Genomic DNA, 17,567 nt, shown 5'->3' with positions numbered 1-17,567 from the left:
GGCGTCTGTCAATTGGGCCCGTACGTCCTGTGGTAGGCGTCGAAGAAAGATCTCGCGAGATAAGCTAATCTCACGTCGTCGGCCGTTGCTGTCTGTTTCGGGGAGCATAAGCAGGCCGGTTAGCTCGTCCCACGCCTCGACAGGAGAGGTGTCACCCATGGGCTTGCCGGCGAGGTCCAGTACTTTCTGTGCCCTTGCTGAGACGGAGAGGGAGTAGATACCGATGAGTTTCGTTCTCAGGTCGTCGTATGAAACTTGGCCGGCCTGGGCGTCGAGCCATGGGGAAATCTTGTCGAATACTTCTTCAGGTATGGAGGTGAGAACGATGTCAGCCTTGGCGCAGGAGTCACTGAGTCTAGCGACGCGGAAGAGTACGTCCGCTCTCAGGAGCCAGGAAGCGGTGTTGTGTTGAGAAAAGGGCGGCAGTTTGACTTTGGGCGTGGAGGCGAGGCCGTTGGGTGCGATGGGCGTGTTGCTTCCTACATCGTGGCCAGACGACGAGTCGGCGAAGAGGTGAGAGGTTGATATGTCGGTTAAGCTCATCCTACTGCCTTACGTTCACCGAAGTGTGGGAGAACCAAAGGCAGGTTCTTGCCTAAGGTAACGGAGTATGTAGAAGGTAGCACAGCCGTAATAAGTCCGTTAATGGCAAAGCCAAAACCGCTGATGCTACTTTCAACAACGGGGTCACCAGTTGTAAGGACAGTGAGACAAGCGTCACCAAGATCAACTGATACTTTATTTGAATGCGCACGGAAATACATAACAAGGTGCGGACGGAAACGTAGGATTACATTGGCGCCAAGTCAGATTGAAGTGCCCGCCAAAATATATGTGTTTTCTTACACTTACAAATATATGAATTATGGGTTAACAAAAACATGTCATGAAACGATACATATATCAAAATGTAGCTCTGGTAGAGCGGAATATATATACATAGGACACCACAGTGTGGCGAAGAGAGAATTTAAATAAATAAGTAGTTTGTCGATTTTCTGGACGACGAAGGGATCGGTGTCCTTACAGTGTCACATTACTTTCAACTAGTAGTGATACAATGGGTGATGCGCTTTTAGCTCTAAGCGCTATTCGTAAAGCGATATTTTGTATTTTACCAATTTTTAAATTACTCGTAGCTTCTGATGACTATACTTAAATTCCATATTCAATTTCACTTAAGATATACGCCTTATAAAACATCAGCAAGATTTTCATATATGCTCCCCAGGTAGTACAGGAAACCGCTTCAATAAATCCAGTCTGGTAGAATATTGTTCTTACCTGGTTGATGTGATGTGTCCAAGTGAGGCCTGGACTGTCCCTTACCAATCCTAGATAAAATTTTCATCTTTCCATCCCTTCAATTATATTGTTGTCGATTTTGATTTCGGGTATATAAGATATTTTTCTTGTTCATAAAATACATTTTCTTCGTCTTACCTGTATTTTTCCCAAGTCCCCCTTTCCGAGTCCATTTGTAAAACCTTTCAATATAATCATGAATTTCTAAACAGTCATCTTAAATGTATCTGCCGTATGTAAGTATCTGCAAATTTTGAACTTTTCACTGGTTCTTCGTTTGGTATGTCACTTATCGTGATGTTGAATAGCGTAGGACATAGGACTGAGCCTTGAGAAACCACAGACCTAATTTTTCTAGGGTTAAAATATTTATTTTCTGCATTTACCACACACTCCCTTTCAGAAATATTCATTCCATGCTACCAATCTCCCTGTAGCCATCTGTGCGAGTTTATAAATCAAAGCTGTATGGTTAATTATATTGTAGGCTCAAGAAAATAACTACTTTTGCCTTGCGATTTATTAATGAGACTATTACCACGTAATCTACCCTAACTGATCTATTATACTCCGTTTTTCTGAATCCATCCTAGTTTATCCCTAGTTGTTCGTTATTTCCCAACAGCCTGTATAGCCGTTTCTGAACCATTCTCTCCATTATTTTCCAAAACACTATATAAATGCGATTGGTCTGTGGGATTCTGGTAGTTCTGGTTTTCAAGGTTTAAGTCCCGGACAAATCATACTTTTTTTTTTTTTTTTTTTCATATCTTAGGATAGCTTATAATTCTCCAGCTTTTATTAATGAAACCTAATGTTTGATGGCGTTTTCCCATTGACATATTCTTGATGAACTGGCTGTGACTTCTATCTATGTTACACGTTCATTCGGCAACTCTTTGATACACTTCTAGCTCAGCCATAGAGAATAAATTGTTGCAATCTTGAAATGCGTTAGTTTTTTTCACTATTTCAATCCATTCAATAATTTCCTCCTTTTACTCTAAATCAATTGACACAATTTTTTCCCTAAGGCTTCTGCTAGTAATTTTACCCTTTCTCTTGGATAGAAAATCAATTTATTTGTTTTCCCTTGGTCCTAGCTTTGGCGGAGAGGGGGATTGGGCGCTAATCATCATGTGTATATGGTCAGTCTCTAGGGCATTGTCCTACTCGATAGGGCACTGTCACGGTCCCTTCAAACCTTACCTGTTGATCATCTTCTAAAAAGTTTCACATACACAGCATACACGTGATTTGACGCTGTATAACATCAGTTTTAACTCAGACTGACTGTTTCATTGGTTTATAGACAATTTTGACATTAATCTCCATTATCTTTTGTTAAAGATGTGTCATTAAGGCTTAAATGCTTTCTAAGATTTTCCAATGCCCCATCGTCTACAATTATACCAAACGTTACTAGCATTTCCTTTTTAACATTTGCATCCATTGATATTGAATAGTTGGCAGAAGTTCCCTTGTTGTTCAAAATTCTTTGTACCAAATTGATAACTCTGTATAATTTTACTATACCTTTGGAGGACTTTCAGTTTGGCAGCTTTTATCATTTGTTTTTATTTTGTCCCTTTTCAAGCTATTAGCTATAAGGTACATTTGCCAATGTTTTTTACTCTGTATTCTTTGTGCTTCTCTGGCTACTTCACAATCCCTTTAACAAGACATGCTTTGCCAAGCAATTTGTACATTTCAATTGGTCCTCATCTAGGTTTTTCTGCACTCTTTGGCCACATGATCTACTCCAAATTTTATACATTTATTTTTTATGTAAATTTGTCTTGATGGTGCCCATATTTCAGAAACTCGAATCGTTGACTGACCTTTGGTATAAACGGCTATAACTTCCAATATTCTATTTCCAAATTTTATTTTCTCTGGCATCTCATTCCCCTCGAACGCAATCTTCACACATTTAGCTTTTACCATATCCTCACTCTATTCCCTTTTCACATCCTTTCTATTTTGCTCACCTTAATATCTTGATCTTCATTTTCTCACCTACTATTTCCTTATAGATTGGCCAGAGTAGGCCTACCCCTATTTTCCCGGTGTCTCCTTTTAAACCTAACATGTGTCCTCTTGAAAGTCCAAAAGTCGTTAAAAATCAATCAACCCATTTATGCCTTCCTTTTCATTAAAAACTGCTATCTATTTTTTTTTCTATTTCATTGGTCTTATAGTCAACTAAGTTTCTCTGTGGAAACTGTGACCGCCTTAAGTACCTCTCAATCTTAATTGGGTTCCTGAGTATTCTCACTGCTTTTCTTTCTGTATCTAAAAATTTCATGATCATTACCTTAACTGGTACTTTATGTTCTAACCTACTATTTCTCCCATCTTGATCCAACTGATTTCCTACGTAATTATCTATGCTAGGCCTACTTTGGTTATAGCCTATCGCTGCCTAATTTTATTTTGTCCACTAGACTTACTTTAATTCACCAAGGTACTCGATTTCTCCCTCCGAATTATGACTTTTACAAACAAAATGTCGTTATCCTGGTCAATAATTCCACCCGAGTCTCTTTAACATAGGCAGCCCTAGGGTAAGGTTGCTTACCTATCTGAAAACTAGTAACTTAAATTGCATGAAAACAATGAAATGGTCTTACTTTATTATTGTAGCCGAGCACGACAGGAGACGTCCACGTCAGAAGTCCTTGATCCTGTTCCAAGAAGTCAAGGAAAACACTAGATTTTAGAACACTTTATTGATAGGTCAGGACTGGGCTGTTGTCCGCGAGTGACTCCTAGTGTCAACCTCTACTACTCCCCTTCTTCGACTAGCAAGTCTAGCAGCGAGTCAGCGACTGGAGTCTGGTGGCTAATCTTTGTAAGCAGGGTTGTACACATAATCATAGATAACTCCTCTTATAGATGCACTGTGTACATTCGCTCTTCGTAAGTTTGCGACCACTGTTCAGCTAAATCATGTTCATTGAAATAGGAAACACATACAAGGAAGTACTGTGATTTTTATTATTAACAATACTCATTTAACCTATTGGAAGACCTTTCATCTATACAGAAAACTAAAATTGAGAGTCATTCCTTTATTACTAATACATGACATAATTACAGTTTGAAGAGTTATAAAAATAAGACAAATTTTTACAGCAAATAGATATACATCTCTAAGTGCTATAAGATTTCACCTAGAAATCGAATACTTTAGAATAAAGTGTATTTCACTTCTGAACGGACGCACAAACCCTTCTGGCAGTGAAATGGTCAAACCATAACTTTAAGCGGGATGGGAGGCCAAAGCCAATAGGTATATGGAATGGGGTAATTCGGTAGCAAAATACTTCATGGGCCGCGGAGTTGATATGTACACACGAAGCTAACTCACATAACGGCCTTCTAAATAGTAAGTTTTCTCTGGGCTATAGGTCTAGGCCAGTTGGCTTAGGGCTGTCGGTCTAGGCCAGTTGGTTTAAGGCTATCGGTCTAGGCCAATTAGTTTAGGGCACAAAAACGGCCTTTTAAATGGCAAACGTTCTCTGGGCTATCGGTCTAGGCCAGTTAGTATAGGGCTCTCAGTCTAGGCCAGATGGTCTATGTTTGTCTTAAATTATAATGTAACTCTTCCAGTTTTGCTCTGAAATAATAAATAGATATGTCTCAACAGTTAACTGTGCTAAGAATTCACATGCCAAAAAAAAAAAAAATTAAATAAATGAATAAAAAAAATTAAGAGGTTCACTATACTCGTAGTTTCAATAGTTGCTGTGTACTGAAGAATATCTAAACATCTTACTCAGTTTGAGAAATAAGCGTCTAGTAAAGAAATAAACTTTTGGTTTCCTTTTAGAATTACAATTACGTGAATTTTGACGCCTTTTGGTGAAAAGAAATTAACATTAAGCATCTCTCATTATACAATTGACGTGGAGAGAGAAGAATATTAGATCTTTTATAACCAGTTAATATACATCTTTTTCTGTTTTCATTACAATCTCTCTCTCTCTCTCTCTCTCTCTCTCTCTCTCTCTCTCTCTCTCTCTCTCTCTCATTAATAAGTTTGCACAAGATAGCAATACCTGTCAGGAATAATAATAATAATAATAATAATAATAATAATAATAATAATAATATCAGACATTTTCCATCTTCAGGCTATATATAAGTACAGAACGCAGGTACAATAAAATATTTATATTTGTTGATTATAGGTTCTACTCTTCACTTCGATTTTGAATCTTGATTTAAATCACATAATTGTTGGATGATTCACTATATTTCATATACTCTCTCTCTCTCTCTCTCTCTCTCTCTCTCTCTCTCTCTCTCTCTCTCTCTCTCTCTCTCTCTCTCTCTCTCATTATTATTATGCTATTCTTGGAAAGCCAGATGTTATAAAATAACAACTACGAATAGTGATAGAAGAAAACCCTAGGCTGATTTCAATACAAAGAGGCCACTCCTCTATCTGCGACAAACTTACAGCATGCACAGAAAAACAAATGAATAAAATAAAAAGAGCAAAACTTTACACATTCCCAAACTGTTGAAACAAACATAGTGATTAAAAATGTTTAAAAAATGTTATTCCCATGACAGCATTTCGTACATTAATTTCCATATCAGCTCTCAGTTGTATCTTTTGCTTAGACCATGTAGCCACGCCAGCCCAAATGAACTTGGAGCCAGAGCTTCTCGGAAGCCTGTGCAATGTCTGAAATATCAGGTCCCAGGCTATTTTGGGGGGTTCAGTTTTAAATTTCACTCTGAATAAACTTGGCACCTTAAATAGTTCGTTCATTCATTCATGCAATCTCTTGAATAGTATTTTGCACTTCTCTCTGTCCTTGGTGTGTGTGTGTGACACTATACGGTGGTCGAAGGGTACAAGCCTTTTTGGTATATCCTGCAAAAAGAAGTATACAATAAAATCAAATTTCACTTCTGAGAATGATTACAACATGCGATAAATGTTGACTTTTTCTATTCCTACTTTTTAAAGAAATTTTCAGAGATAATAATTAAAGAAAAAATAAAGAAAGTAACAACTTGATCATGAATGTTCCAAGAATGTGGAGAGACAAAGATAATATGAGTCTTCTTAGATTTAAAGAATTGTACTTAGAATTGTATTCCTAGAAGAAAAAAACTTTTATGGAAAAGGCCTCGAGAAGATCATTTACATAAAAATCTTTTGCTTTGCTTTATAAGTTGCCTTTGATTTATTCCTAAAGCAGATATGATTCGATGATATATATTATATAAGAAACAACATGAGAGAGAGAGAGAGAGAGAGAGAGAGAGAGAGAGAGAGAGAGAGAGAGAGAGAGAGAGAGAGAGAGAGAGAGAGAGATTGTTTGAAGTATAGAGATGACATTAAGACCACATAAAAGACATAATGAAGAAATTGCTTTGATTAATTACTTCCGATGTATACTTAGAACAAAAAAAGCGATGAAGGGTTGGAAAAAGAATGACATAACAAAAATAAGGTTTAAAAAAAATTGTGACGAGAAAAATAAAACATGAAAAATTTGTATTTGAAAGTCTTGTAATGAATGCTAAGGTTTTTTTTTATACAAAAATAAACAATCCATACATTTATATATATATATATATATATATATATATATATATATATATATATATATATATATATATATGCACACATATCCATGCATATATGTGTATATATATACATTTTATATATATAATATTTATAGAAATTTATATATATAAATATATGCATATATATACACATACATATATACAAGTATATATGTAAATACAGTATATATATATATATATATATATATATATATATATATATATATATATATATATATATATATATATACATATATATATATATATATATATATATATATATATATATATATATACACATATATATATATATATATATATATATATATATATATATATATATATAATATACACACACATATTTATATACGTGCGTAGCATTCACAGCGCATTTAATCAACTTTGAATTGACCAACTCACCCTTTAATACAGGAATGAACGTCTCAAAGCCTTCTAATATGATATGTGTCCTGGTGGTTTTTCCTGCGAAGAGACGTAAATTATCAGGACAGAAATGGACAATGTTCTTCACGTAAATATTCATCATTCCCAAGGTTTTGCAAGTTAACTTTTGCAAAGAAATGCCTTTCTGCTTTTTGACGCTGTTACTGTTTTCAGAATGATATATTGTTAATTTATTCTCATCATTTATTTATTTCCTTATTTCCTTTCCTCACTGGGCTATTTTTCCATGTTGGAGCCCTTGGGCTAATAGCATCTTGCTTTTCCAACTAGGGTTGTAGCTTGGCTAGTAATAATAATAATAATAATAATAATAATAACAACCAAAGCAGCCGTTTATAGATAGTTCACTACAGGACAAAGGCCTCAGACATGTCAATTCATGTCTTTGGTTGGCCATTTCATCACAATGGTGGCTAGTGCGGATTGTTGATAGCGAGATTTTCCTCTGTTCACTCACAGCAAACCAATCTAGTATGGGTGGCCCTGAATAGTGCAGCTTTGATGATCATGGCGTTAAACAAACCATTTTACCAAGTTAAGGTATTCCCACATAAAATGACTTTAAATGATACATCATAAGGTATATCCTTCCCTTGGACTGAGAAGGTCCGGTTGAGGATTTTGTCTGATGACTGAACGAGATAATACAGACCACTAGGTTAAAATAACAGCAACATTGTTCTAAGCTCTCGTAGCGTTCATATCTAATTATATTTCACTAGCATCCTGCTTTTCCAACTAGGGTTGTAGCTTTGCTACTACTACTACTACTAATAATAATAGGTTTGGTTTCTTTATTAAGGTAATAAGAAATCATGAACATGAAGGTTGAATTACAATCGCTTACATAGCAAATCCAGGAATTGAACGAATGAAAACAGTAACTAAAATTGAGGGGCACTCAGTAGAGCGAAGACCTCCGACACAACAGCTTATTTCTGGACCTTTTTCTTGACCGTGACCCTGACCTTCCAAAATCTAATAATTTCCAGCTTTTCATATAACAGTTAATCCCTGCAAGTTTCATTACTCTCCGATTAAAATTGTGGCCAGGAAGCCGTTCATAAACAAACACACACACCGGGGGTAAAACATAACCTCCTTTCAACTTCGAAAAAAGAGAAAAAAAAAAACTTACTTGTCTTCATCAAGAGTCTCTCCTTCTCAGCCACTGCTAAATCTAGAGCAGTTTTACCTAGGAAAAAAATAGTAATTAAAAAAGTGTCATGCTTACGCGCATTCAATCCAAGAGTATCGATTAAATCAATATAATATTAGATAACAATAAAAGGCATCCAATTCATACCCATGATATCTCTGATTTCGTCGTCAGGGCAAGTCTTCAGGAATTCTTCTAGGGCATTTGTTTTCGCTCCCTTGGCGCAAAAGTGCAAAGGTGTACGTCCTGCAAAAAAAATAGTAATATACAGTAGCCTTTACTAATAATCGATACATCATTATTATACACTAGTGTACGCGACCCGTCAAAAATGATGGCTAGAAATTTAGACATGCACACACAGATTTAACCTTCCCCAACCCTCCCCCTTTCCTAAATACAACCCGCTGGTTCGGCAATTTGTGGGAGATTGTGGTATGCAAGCATACCTCTCGGGGCACCCCCTCTCACCAGGGTATGACTACTCTCTCTCCTCACAACCACTAAGCTTGATAGGAAAGAAATTTATTAATATACATAGCCAAACACATGCTCTTTATTATATAGGGAAGGATCATAAACTATATAAATATAGCATATAACCTATTGAAAAGTTAATGAAGTCATATATTACAATGAAGGGATTGTAAAACTAACACATTTTATAAGAGAAGTTAAAGACTATAGTTTCACATTCCAAAACTCCATTCTAATATATCGTGACCAATATTCTGACAACCACAATAATTTCTACAGTTTAAGAAATCTTTGAAAACAACAAAATGCAAAAATGTAAGTCAAATTAACTGGTGAACTTGAAAAATGAGTCCAGTCGAGAACTACCTATCAGTTTTTATTTGAGACATAGAAAAATAGAATATAGAAAATTTAATTGATCTCTAAGCTTGAAATATATGAAAATCTAAAAGAATATCAAAAAAAAAATCATTATTAACCATTAAAGTACTTAGATTCACAGTTTCATCAAAATTACAGAACAAAAAGAATAATAATAATAATAATAATAATAATAATAATAATAAGAAGAAGAAGAACAACAACAACAACAACAACAACAACAACAACAACAACAACAACAACAATAATAATAATAATAATAATAATAATAATAATAATAATAATAATAATAATGAATGCATGGGACGAAAAGATGATAAAGGAAGATGAAGACCCAGAAGTGTATAATAAAGAACAGGAAAAATGAGGATATAAGAATGGTAAAAGAAAACCAACAATTCCCGAGGCAAACTGAAGAATTTAACAGTAATGAAACATGGCAGTGGCTACGTAGAGAACTTAAGGAAAATGAAGAGATGATAATGGTAGCCTTAGGAACAAGGTATATTCACAGAGCAATAGACGGAAATAACATCTCGTCAAAGTAAAGGAAATATACGGCAAATGAAGAGACCATAAACCACATCACCCTTTCTCAGAATAGACTAAAAAAAAAAAAAAAAAAAAAAAAAAAAAAAAAAAAAAAAAAAAAAAAACATGATACAGTAGCTAAAGCACTATATTGGAGTCTCTGTAGATAATATAAAATGCAATGTAACAATAAAAGCTACGAATATCAACCTCAAGCTGTGGTAGAGAATGACCAGGCTAAACTACAATGGAACTACAGTGTATGGGACAGGGTGATACAAACACATCAACCAGAGACATCACTCTGGTCGACAAGACAACGAAAACAGTGTCATTCATAGATGTCGCTGTACCGTGGGACTCGAGCGTGGAAGATGAGGGGAGAGAAAAAATTGAAAAGTACCAGACTTACTAATGGAATTGAGAAGGCTATGGAATATGCATGTAGAAGTGGTGCCAATAATTATAGGAGCGCTAGATGTACAAGACTGCCAATCGAGTCAGTTTTTGTGGATTCTGTTTGAAATGATTAACCTTGATAATTAAAAACATTTGTTGATTTTCATCATCAATAGAAAAGTGGGAATTTTCCTAATATGCATTTGGTCTAGTTGGTAGCTGAAAGAGAAGCTGGCTCCTTGATACACAAGAAAACAGAGAATAAAAGCTTAATTAAGGGAAAAATATTAATAATATCATTACGGTAATAAGTGAGGCACAAGGAATAAAAGTGTAAATGACATAAAACAAATATGCAGCTTATGGCTTATGGCATGTTTAAAAACTAAGTAAGGAGAGAGAGAGAGAGAGAGAGAGAGAGAGAGAGAGAGAGAGAGAGAGAGAGAGAGAGAGAGAGAGAGAGAGAGAGAGAGAGAATAAAAGCATAATTAAGGGAAAAATATTAATAATATCATTACGGTAATAAGTGAGGCACAAGGAATAAAAGTGTAAATGACATAAAACAAATATGCAGCTTATGGCTTATGGCATGTTTAAAAACTAAGTAAGGAGAGAGAGAGAGAGAGAGAGAGAGAGAGAGAGAGAGAGAGAGAGAGAGAGAGAGAGAGAGAGAGAATGTTAGGCATATAAACAATTGTTGATTTCTGGTAAACTTTTAAGAAGTTATACCTCAAACCATATTCTAAACGCAGGAAAGTAAGTTCAACATTCAAATATTTTACCTTCAAAGTTTAGAGCATTAATATCAGCACCTTTTTTCACCAATCTCTGCAGGATGTCCGTGTACCCATAGTAGGCTGCTCGGTGAAGTGCTCCCGTTTCTGTATAAAGAAGAAGGTGGAAACATTGCAACAGAAATACCAAGAGTAGCACAGAGACTAGTGATAAGTTACCAGTGATAAACATATTTTATAAGCCTTGAAACATTTAAACAAATCTAATGGAAAAGAATAAATTCTTTATTAACGAGACTGAATTTTTGTTTTGTTTAGTTTATAGAAATTTAGAAATACGATAATTAGCACATTCATATGTACTATTGCAAGTAAATGGAGTAATGAATTATTTGATTTTAAAATGTAGTGGAAGAGTAGAATTGCAAGATTTTATTTTAGGGATTACTAAAGACTGCATGAATAAGGAAATAAAATTATTTTCTGCCCATTCATGATTAGAAATATAATTTACTATCGTCTTATGACCCTGACCTTGACCTTCCAAAATGTAATAACTTCCAGCTTTTTACATAACAGCTGATCCCTTCAAGTTTCATTACGATTAAAATTGTGGCTAGGAAGCTGTTCACAAATAAAAAACAAACACACAAACAAACGTGGGGGGGGGGGAACATAACCTCCTTCTGACTTTGTTGGCGGAGGTAAAAAAAAAAAAAAGAAGAAAATACGAATGACATACATTACAGTCTTACTTAGTTTATCAGAAACGTTGGGATCTGCAGAGGCATCCAATAAGGCAGCGACTGTAGATTCCCGATTCCAGGCCGTTGCTGTAATCAGGGCAGTTTCTCCTGTAAGAGAGAGAGAGAGAGAGAGAGAGAGAGAGAGAGAGAGAGAGAGAGAGAGAGAGAGAGAGAGAGAGAGAGAGAGAGAGAGAGAGAGAGAGGAGAACACAATTAAGTCATGTGATATCTATGGCAATAAATGATGACTGCTATAGAATTTCAAATATCTGAATACAAGCGTAAACTATTTCATTTAAAACCCAACTTGTAATCTAAATTCATCTTACCAAATAGAGTTTGGTAAGTGACGTCTGCACTTGCATCCAGTAGAGTATTGACCATATCCACATCTCCCCTTTTGGCGGCAAAATACAGTGGGAAAAATCCTGCGGAGAGAAAAAATTAGTGTTAGGCCTACCCTTTGGGCATTCTTATAGATTTCTGTGTAGGCCTACCTCCTAAAATCGAAGATTAAAAGAGAAAGAATGAAATTGATATTGTGATATAATTCTTTCATTCAATCTCTTTATAGATTAGCTCATGTATGATGCCCTACAAATAAAACTTCCACATTAGTCTCTCCATCTAGACCCATTGAGCATTTTAACCATATTTTGCTCATCGGATGTTTGTTTCTCTAGCTCTACATAAAAACGCAATCTGTTCGTCTTTACAGCTACATAAATTCATCATCAATTCATTTCCACAAAGGAAAGTTCATTTAATAATATTTTCATTCATTTCTACCTCGGCTTTGACGGATAAATGAAACTTGTTTCTTTTTACTAGATTCTGTTTCCTTTTTTGCTTCTATATTATTGTAATTTACCTCTTCTCTTATCTTGTTGCTATCTTTTAGATTTCGTACAAGATACTTGGCACTTTAATCTTTTTTCATACATTTATACTGCGCGCTCGCGCGTGAGTGTGTGCGTGTGTATGGCGAGCACGTGCATGCATGTCTTGGTTTCTGTATAACTGTTTTGACACGGAAAACGTTCAAAATTTTTACTAAAACTTACCTCTCAATTCGGACTTGGCGTTCGAATCAGCTCCTTTCTCTAAGAGGAGTCTTACAATCTCAGTGTTGCCATTCTGTGCTGCTAACAATATTGGAGTGGCACCTGTGAATTAAAGAAAAAATACGAATTATTTTCTGGTATTTTCGGTTAATTTGGAAAACAATTAATTCATTTTGTGGTTATAATATATAGAAGAAGCCTTGGTGTGGCTGCTTTTCTTATTCGTTAGAAGAGAGATAAAATATGACTTATTACTTTTACTTAACTATTCAGTCTAGGGAGTGTTTTATAAGTACTAGGTGATATTAGATTATATTAATAAGTACAGCTGTATATTATATGAATAAATACTTACCTTTGTTGATCTGAAGGGAAATTTCTACCCCATTCCCAAGGCATATGATTTATACACTTTCGTCTTACCTACGTAGTTTATTTTGGCCAAGGAAACTCACGAGTCTTTGGAGATGTCATCATATTTAAATAGGCCTACCCATTTCAGTATCTTTAAGACTATCATGTTCTACAGACAGGATATAGAAAATTTCAAAACATATTATTTATTTAGGCTATGATCCTGTATATTTGATACCTTTTTTCTACTTACCGATTTGATGATAGAATTTCTCTCAGCATCTCCTAGTTTGCATTAAAAAGGATAACGAAAGTTAAAAGATTCTTCAAATATTTTATGTGGTTTTGTGACGTAAAGAGAATAGTTTATATGTAATCTATTATGAATATAAATATATATAAGCATCTATTATAAATAATTGGAAGTAACTACGAGAGGGAATCCAAGATAGAATTGGTTACGTCGACTGACGAGGATCGTTTTATCATCTTAGAAGCACAGGTTAAAGGTAAGTGACCAAGAGGAGTGGTTGATGTCCTTCAGAAGAGCCTGCTCTGCCTATATACAAAGAACATTTTCTCCAATTATATTCTGCATTATGTGAAAAGCATTTTGCAAATTCAATATATATATATATATATATATATATATATATATATATATATATATATATATATATATATATATATAGAGAGAGAGAGAGAGAGAGAGAGAGAGAGAGAGAGAGAGAGAGAGAGAGAGAGAGAGAGAGAGAGATGTAGGACTGAGAATGAATACGAGTAAAACTACGACAATGTTCAATGTAAATGCAGACACAACATATAATGGTTATGGACGAACCTCTAGGGATTGTTAATGAACAGACAGTAAGAAGGGTGCATATATATATATATATATATATATATATATATATATATATATATATATATATATATATATATATATATATATATATATATATACACACATATATACATATGTGTATGTGTTTATGTATAAGTTCTTTTCACAGAATACGGAGTATATTTTAAGGAAGTCAAGACAAAAGCTAACCAATACTTTATTAATGTTTTAAAGTTAGATAAGTGAATATTGATAAACCTAGTGTGCAGAAAGTTTCTAAAACAACATATGTTTCATACGTAAACACACACAAGCACATACTATAGAAGATTGAAATATATAAGCTACATTAAGAGTTCAAACAAACTTACTAACATACAAACATTTGGAGAACGACAAGGAGAACAATAAAGATATAAATCCTCAGAGGACAGTTGAAGTCTTCAGGCGTTCACCAACTTTCCGGAAAACAAGTCTTTTTAGACCTATATTATCAAGTTTATTTTCTCACACATTTGAATGTAAAGACATATATATATATATATATATATATATATATATATATATATATATATATATATATATATATATATATATATTATATAAAAGAAGATATATATACATACATATAAAATTACATACAGTAATGCATATATATATATATATATATATATATATATATATATATATATATATATATATATATATATGTACTGTATAAATATATATATATATATATATATATATATATATATATATATGTACTGTATAAATATATATACATATATATATGTATATATATATATATATATATATATATGTGTTCGCTATGTGTATATATACACATTATATATTTATACAAACGCATATATACAGCTTCTATATAAATTATTAGATAAATGCATCGATAGATAGAAATACAGATAATCAGATAGATAGATATAGATGCTTATAACACATACTTATACTTATAAATAAAAACACGCAAAAAGTCACCTCAGAATCTAACCATGTTTTTTTTTTTCTTTTTTTTTATGCACTTCCAAAGCGACTGACACCAAACAGACACATATAATATGAGTGTACTTAATTTCTTAATCATATGACAGATGTTACTGTGGTCGGGTATGATCTAAGAAATAATAAATATTATTATGATATTTTTTTTTTTTTACATTTCGGTGCTGAATCGAAAGTTATTACCAAAACGTTTTATCAAAAACCTGGACTTTATATTCCTTTCTGAGAAGTTTTGACAAATGAATTTAATCAATTTGATCTCTTGTTATAATAAAATTTCATTTGTTCCTCTTACGAAATTTTCCAAATTTTGTCCTCAGTATTTTTTAGCTTTTTTATCTATAAAAACTAACTTCCTTCCATTTACAGATTTTCATATTCATAGAGTTTTCAGCTATGTTTATCCTTCTCTCTCTCTCTCTCTCTCTCTCTCTCTCTCTCTCTCTCTCTCTCTCTCTCTCTCTCTCTCTCTCTCTCTCTCTCTCTCCATTCTAGCAATCCATTAATTGTGTAGACTTTTTATTCCAAGGATTGTTTCTGCTAAGTCTGCTTTTTCCTTCTTTCTTTCTATAAACAATACTCTTCTTCAAACATCACTCTTATGTCATGAATTTTCCCTCTCTCATCTAAATATCTTAAAGCTATCAACTTTATAGCAAAATTGCTTTATCAAACAATACATTCACTTTTACACTTTATATCCTCTACATCCTCTATATTGTAAATCTATTTTGTTTTTCATTTAAAACAAAGCATCTTTTTTTTTCCACAAAACTATTCCACAACTTCTTTTTCAAAACCAATGCTGCTCTTCATCTTCTTACTTTCTCAATATAAAAATATTTCTGTATATCTTTCAGTTACATTAAATAGAGTCCTAATATTCCTTATATTTACTGACAGTTTATACGTTAGTTTTGAAATAAGACAGTGTTGTTATGACCAACCTTTTTTTGACTTCACATTCGGATTGCCACCGTTGTCTAGGAGAGAGCGGACTATGGAAGTGTATCCCTTCTCCGCTGATATCAGGACTGGGGTATAACCTGCAGGAATTATATATACAGTTTATATATATATATATATATATATATATATATATATATATATATATATATATATATATATATATACATACACACAAATATATGTATATATATATGTATATATATATACACAATATATATACATACATATATATATATATATATATATATATATATATATATATATATATATATATATATACTGTATATGTATATATGTACATATATACATATACGTACACATATATATGTATGTATGTATATATATATATATATATATATATATATATATATATATATATATATATATATATATATACTGTATATATACATACATACATATATATGTGTACGTATATGTATATATATATATATATATATATATATATATATATATATATATATATATATATATATATATATATATATATATATATATATATAGTATATATAAACAATCAAAATCAAATATCATCCTTATTAACTAATATTAAGCACATTTTTTTTTCAGTTGTCTAATAACATTATAACGGTAATGAAATGCCACGTTATAGAAAAAGACTCACCATTGAAAATTGCAGCATTAACATTTGCTCCCTTTTGTATGAGCGTATCAACAATCTTCTCGTTGCCATATTCCGCCATATAATACAATGCAGTGTAGCCTGTAAAAAACAATAATCGAATTAAAATGAATAAATAATAGAGTTAAGGGTGTTACCAATTCCTTCAGTTCGATTAAGTTTTTCTTGATGTATTAAAAGTAATTTTTGGCCTATTTTCTACATTGTGAAACTTTAATAGTACAGCATAGCATTTTGATTTTTTTTTATTTGAGTTTACATGATTTAGATTACTAATAAAGATGGATAATTCTATTTATTGATTTGTAGGTTTGCTTAATATATAAATTTCTTTTTGCCTATTTGCTACCTTGAGAAACTTTAATAGTACAGCATAACATTCTGAAATTTTTGGATTTGAGTTTACATGATTTAGATTACTAATATTCATTAATTGATTTGTTTATTTCTTCATTAATGTATTGTGCATTTATTCAAGTGCAATGTATGCTGGAGAATAAACATTTTACTTAAAAGAATTGATACAATGTTCAAAAGATGGTCATATCAATATTTACCTCCGCCAACGAAGTTGGAAGGAGGTTATGTTTTAACCCCTGTTTGTGTGTGCGAGTGTGTGTTTGTGAACAGCTTCCTGTCCACAATATTAATCGTAGAGTAATGAAACTTGCAGGGATTGACTGTTATGTAAAAGGCTGGATATTTTTTATTTTTGGAAGGTCAAGGTCAAAGGTCAAGATCACGGTCAAGCTAAATGTCCGATTCACGTAATCAGCCATAAGTTTGGACATCGTTGTCACAGAGACTTCAAACTTGGTTCATATTTGGGTGTATGAAAATCCATGCCAATTACTACGTGTTAAGGT

At 33.0% G+C, this 17,567-nt stretch overlaps 1 protein-coding gene across 2 annotated transcripts in view; it reads right to left on the bottom strand.

Annotated features, from left to right (window-relative positions):
* Positions 1–4,286: 4,286 nt before the first annotated feature.
* The window catches only part of LOC137644837 (ankyrin homolog), a 54,141-nt gene continuing 40,860 nt past the window's right edge, over positions 4,287–17,567 (bottom strand). For both annotated transcript variants that reach the window (XM_068377724.1, XM_068377725.1), the window contains exons 5-14: positions 16,684–16,782; positions 16,019–16,117; positions 12,854–12,955; positions 12,119–12,217; positions 11,799–11,897; positions 11,092–11,190; positions 8,669–8,767; positions 8,501–8,557; positions 7,318–7,380; positions 4,287–6,196 (exon numbers count right to left, since the gene is read on the bottom strand). In XM_068377724.1, coding sequence (XP_068233825.1) covers positions 6,096–6,196; positions 7,318–7,380; positions 8,501–8,557; positions 8,669–8,767; positions 11,092–11,190; positions 11,799–11,897; positions 12,119–12,217; positions 12,854–12,955; positions 16,019–16,117; positions 16,684–16,782 — 917 coding nt within the window. In that variant the 3' untranslated portion in view covers positions 4,287–6,095. The remainder of the gene's footprint in view (positions 6,197–7,317; positions 7,381–8,500; positions 8,558–8,668; positions 8,768–11,091; positions 11,191–11,798; positions 11,898–12,118; positions 12,218–12,853; positions 12,956–16,018; positions 16,118–16,683; positions 16,783–17,567) is intronic.

This window comes from Palaemon carinicauda, chromosome 8 (genome assembly GCF_036898095.1).
Source record: "Palaemon carinicauda isolate YSFRI2023 chromosome 8, ASM3689809v2, whole genome shotgun sequence".
NCBI classification, from domain to species: Eukaryota; Metazoa; Arthropoda; class Malacostraca; order Decapoda; family Palaemonidae; genus Palaemon; species Palaemon carinicauda.
Note: the sequence above shows the minus strand (reverse complement) of the source record. Positions and strands in the feature narration are given on the sequence as shown.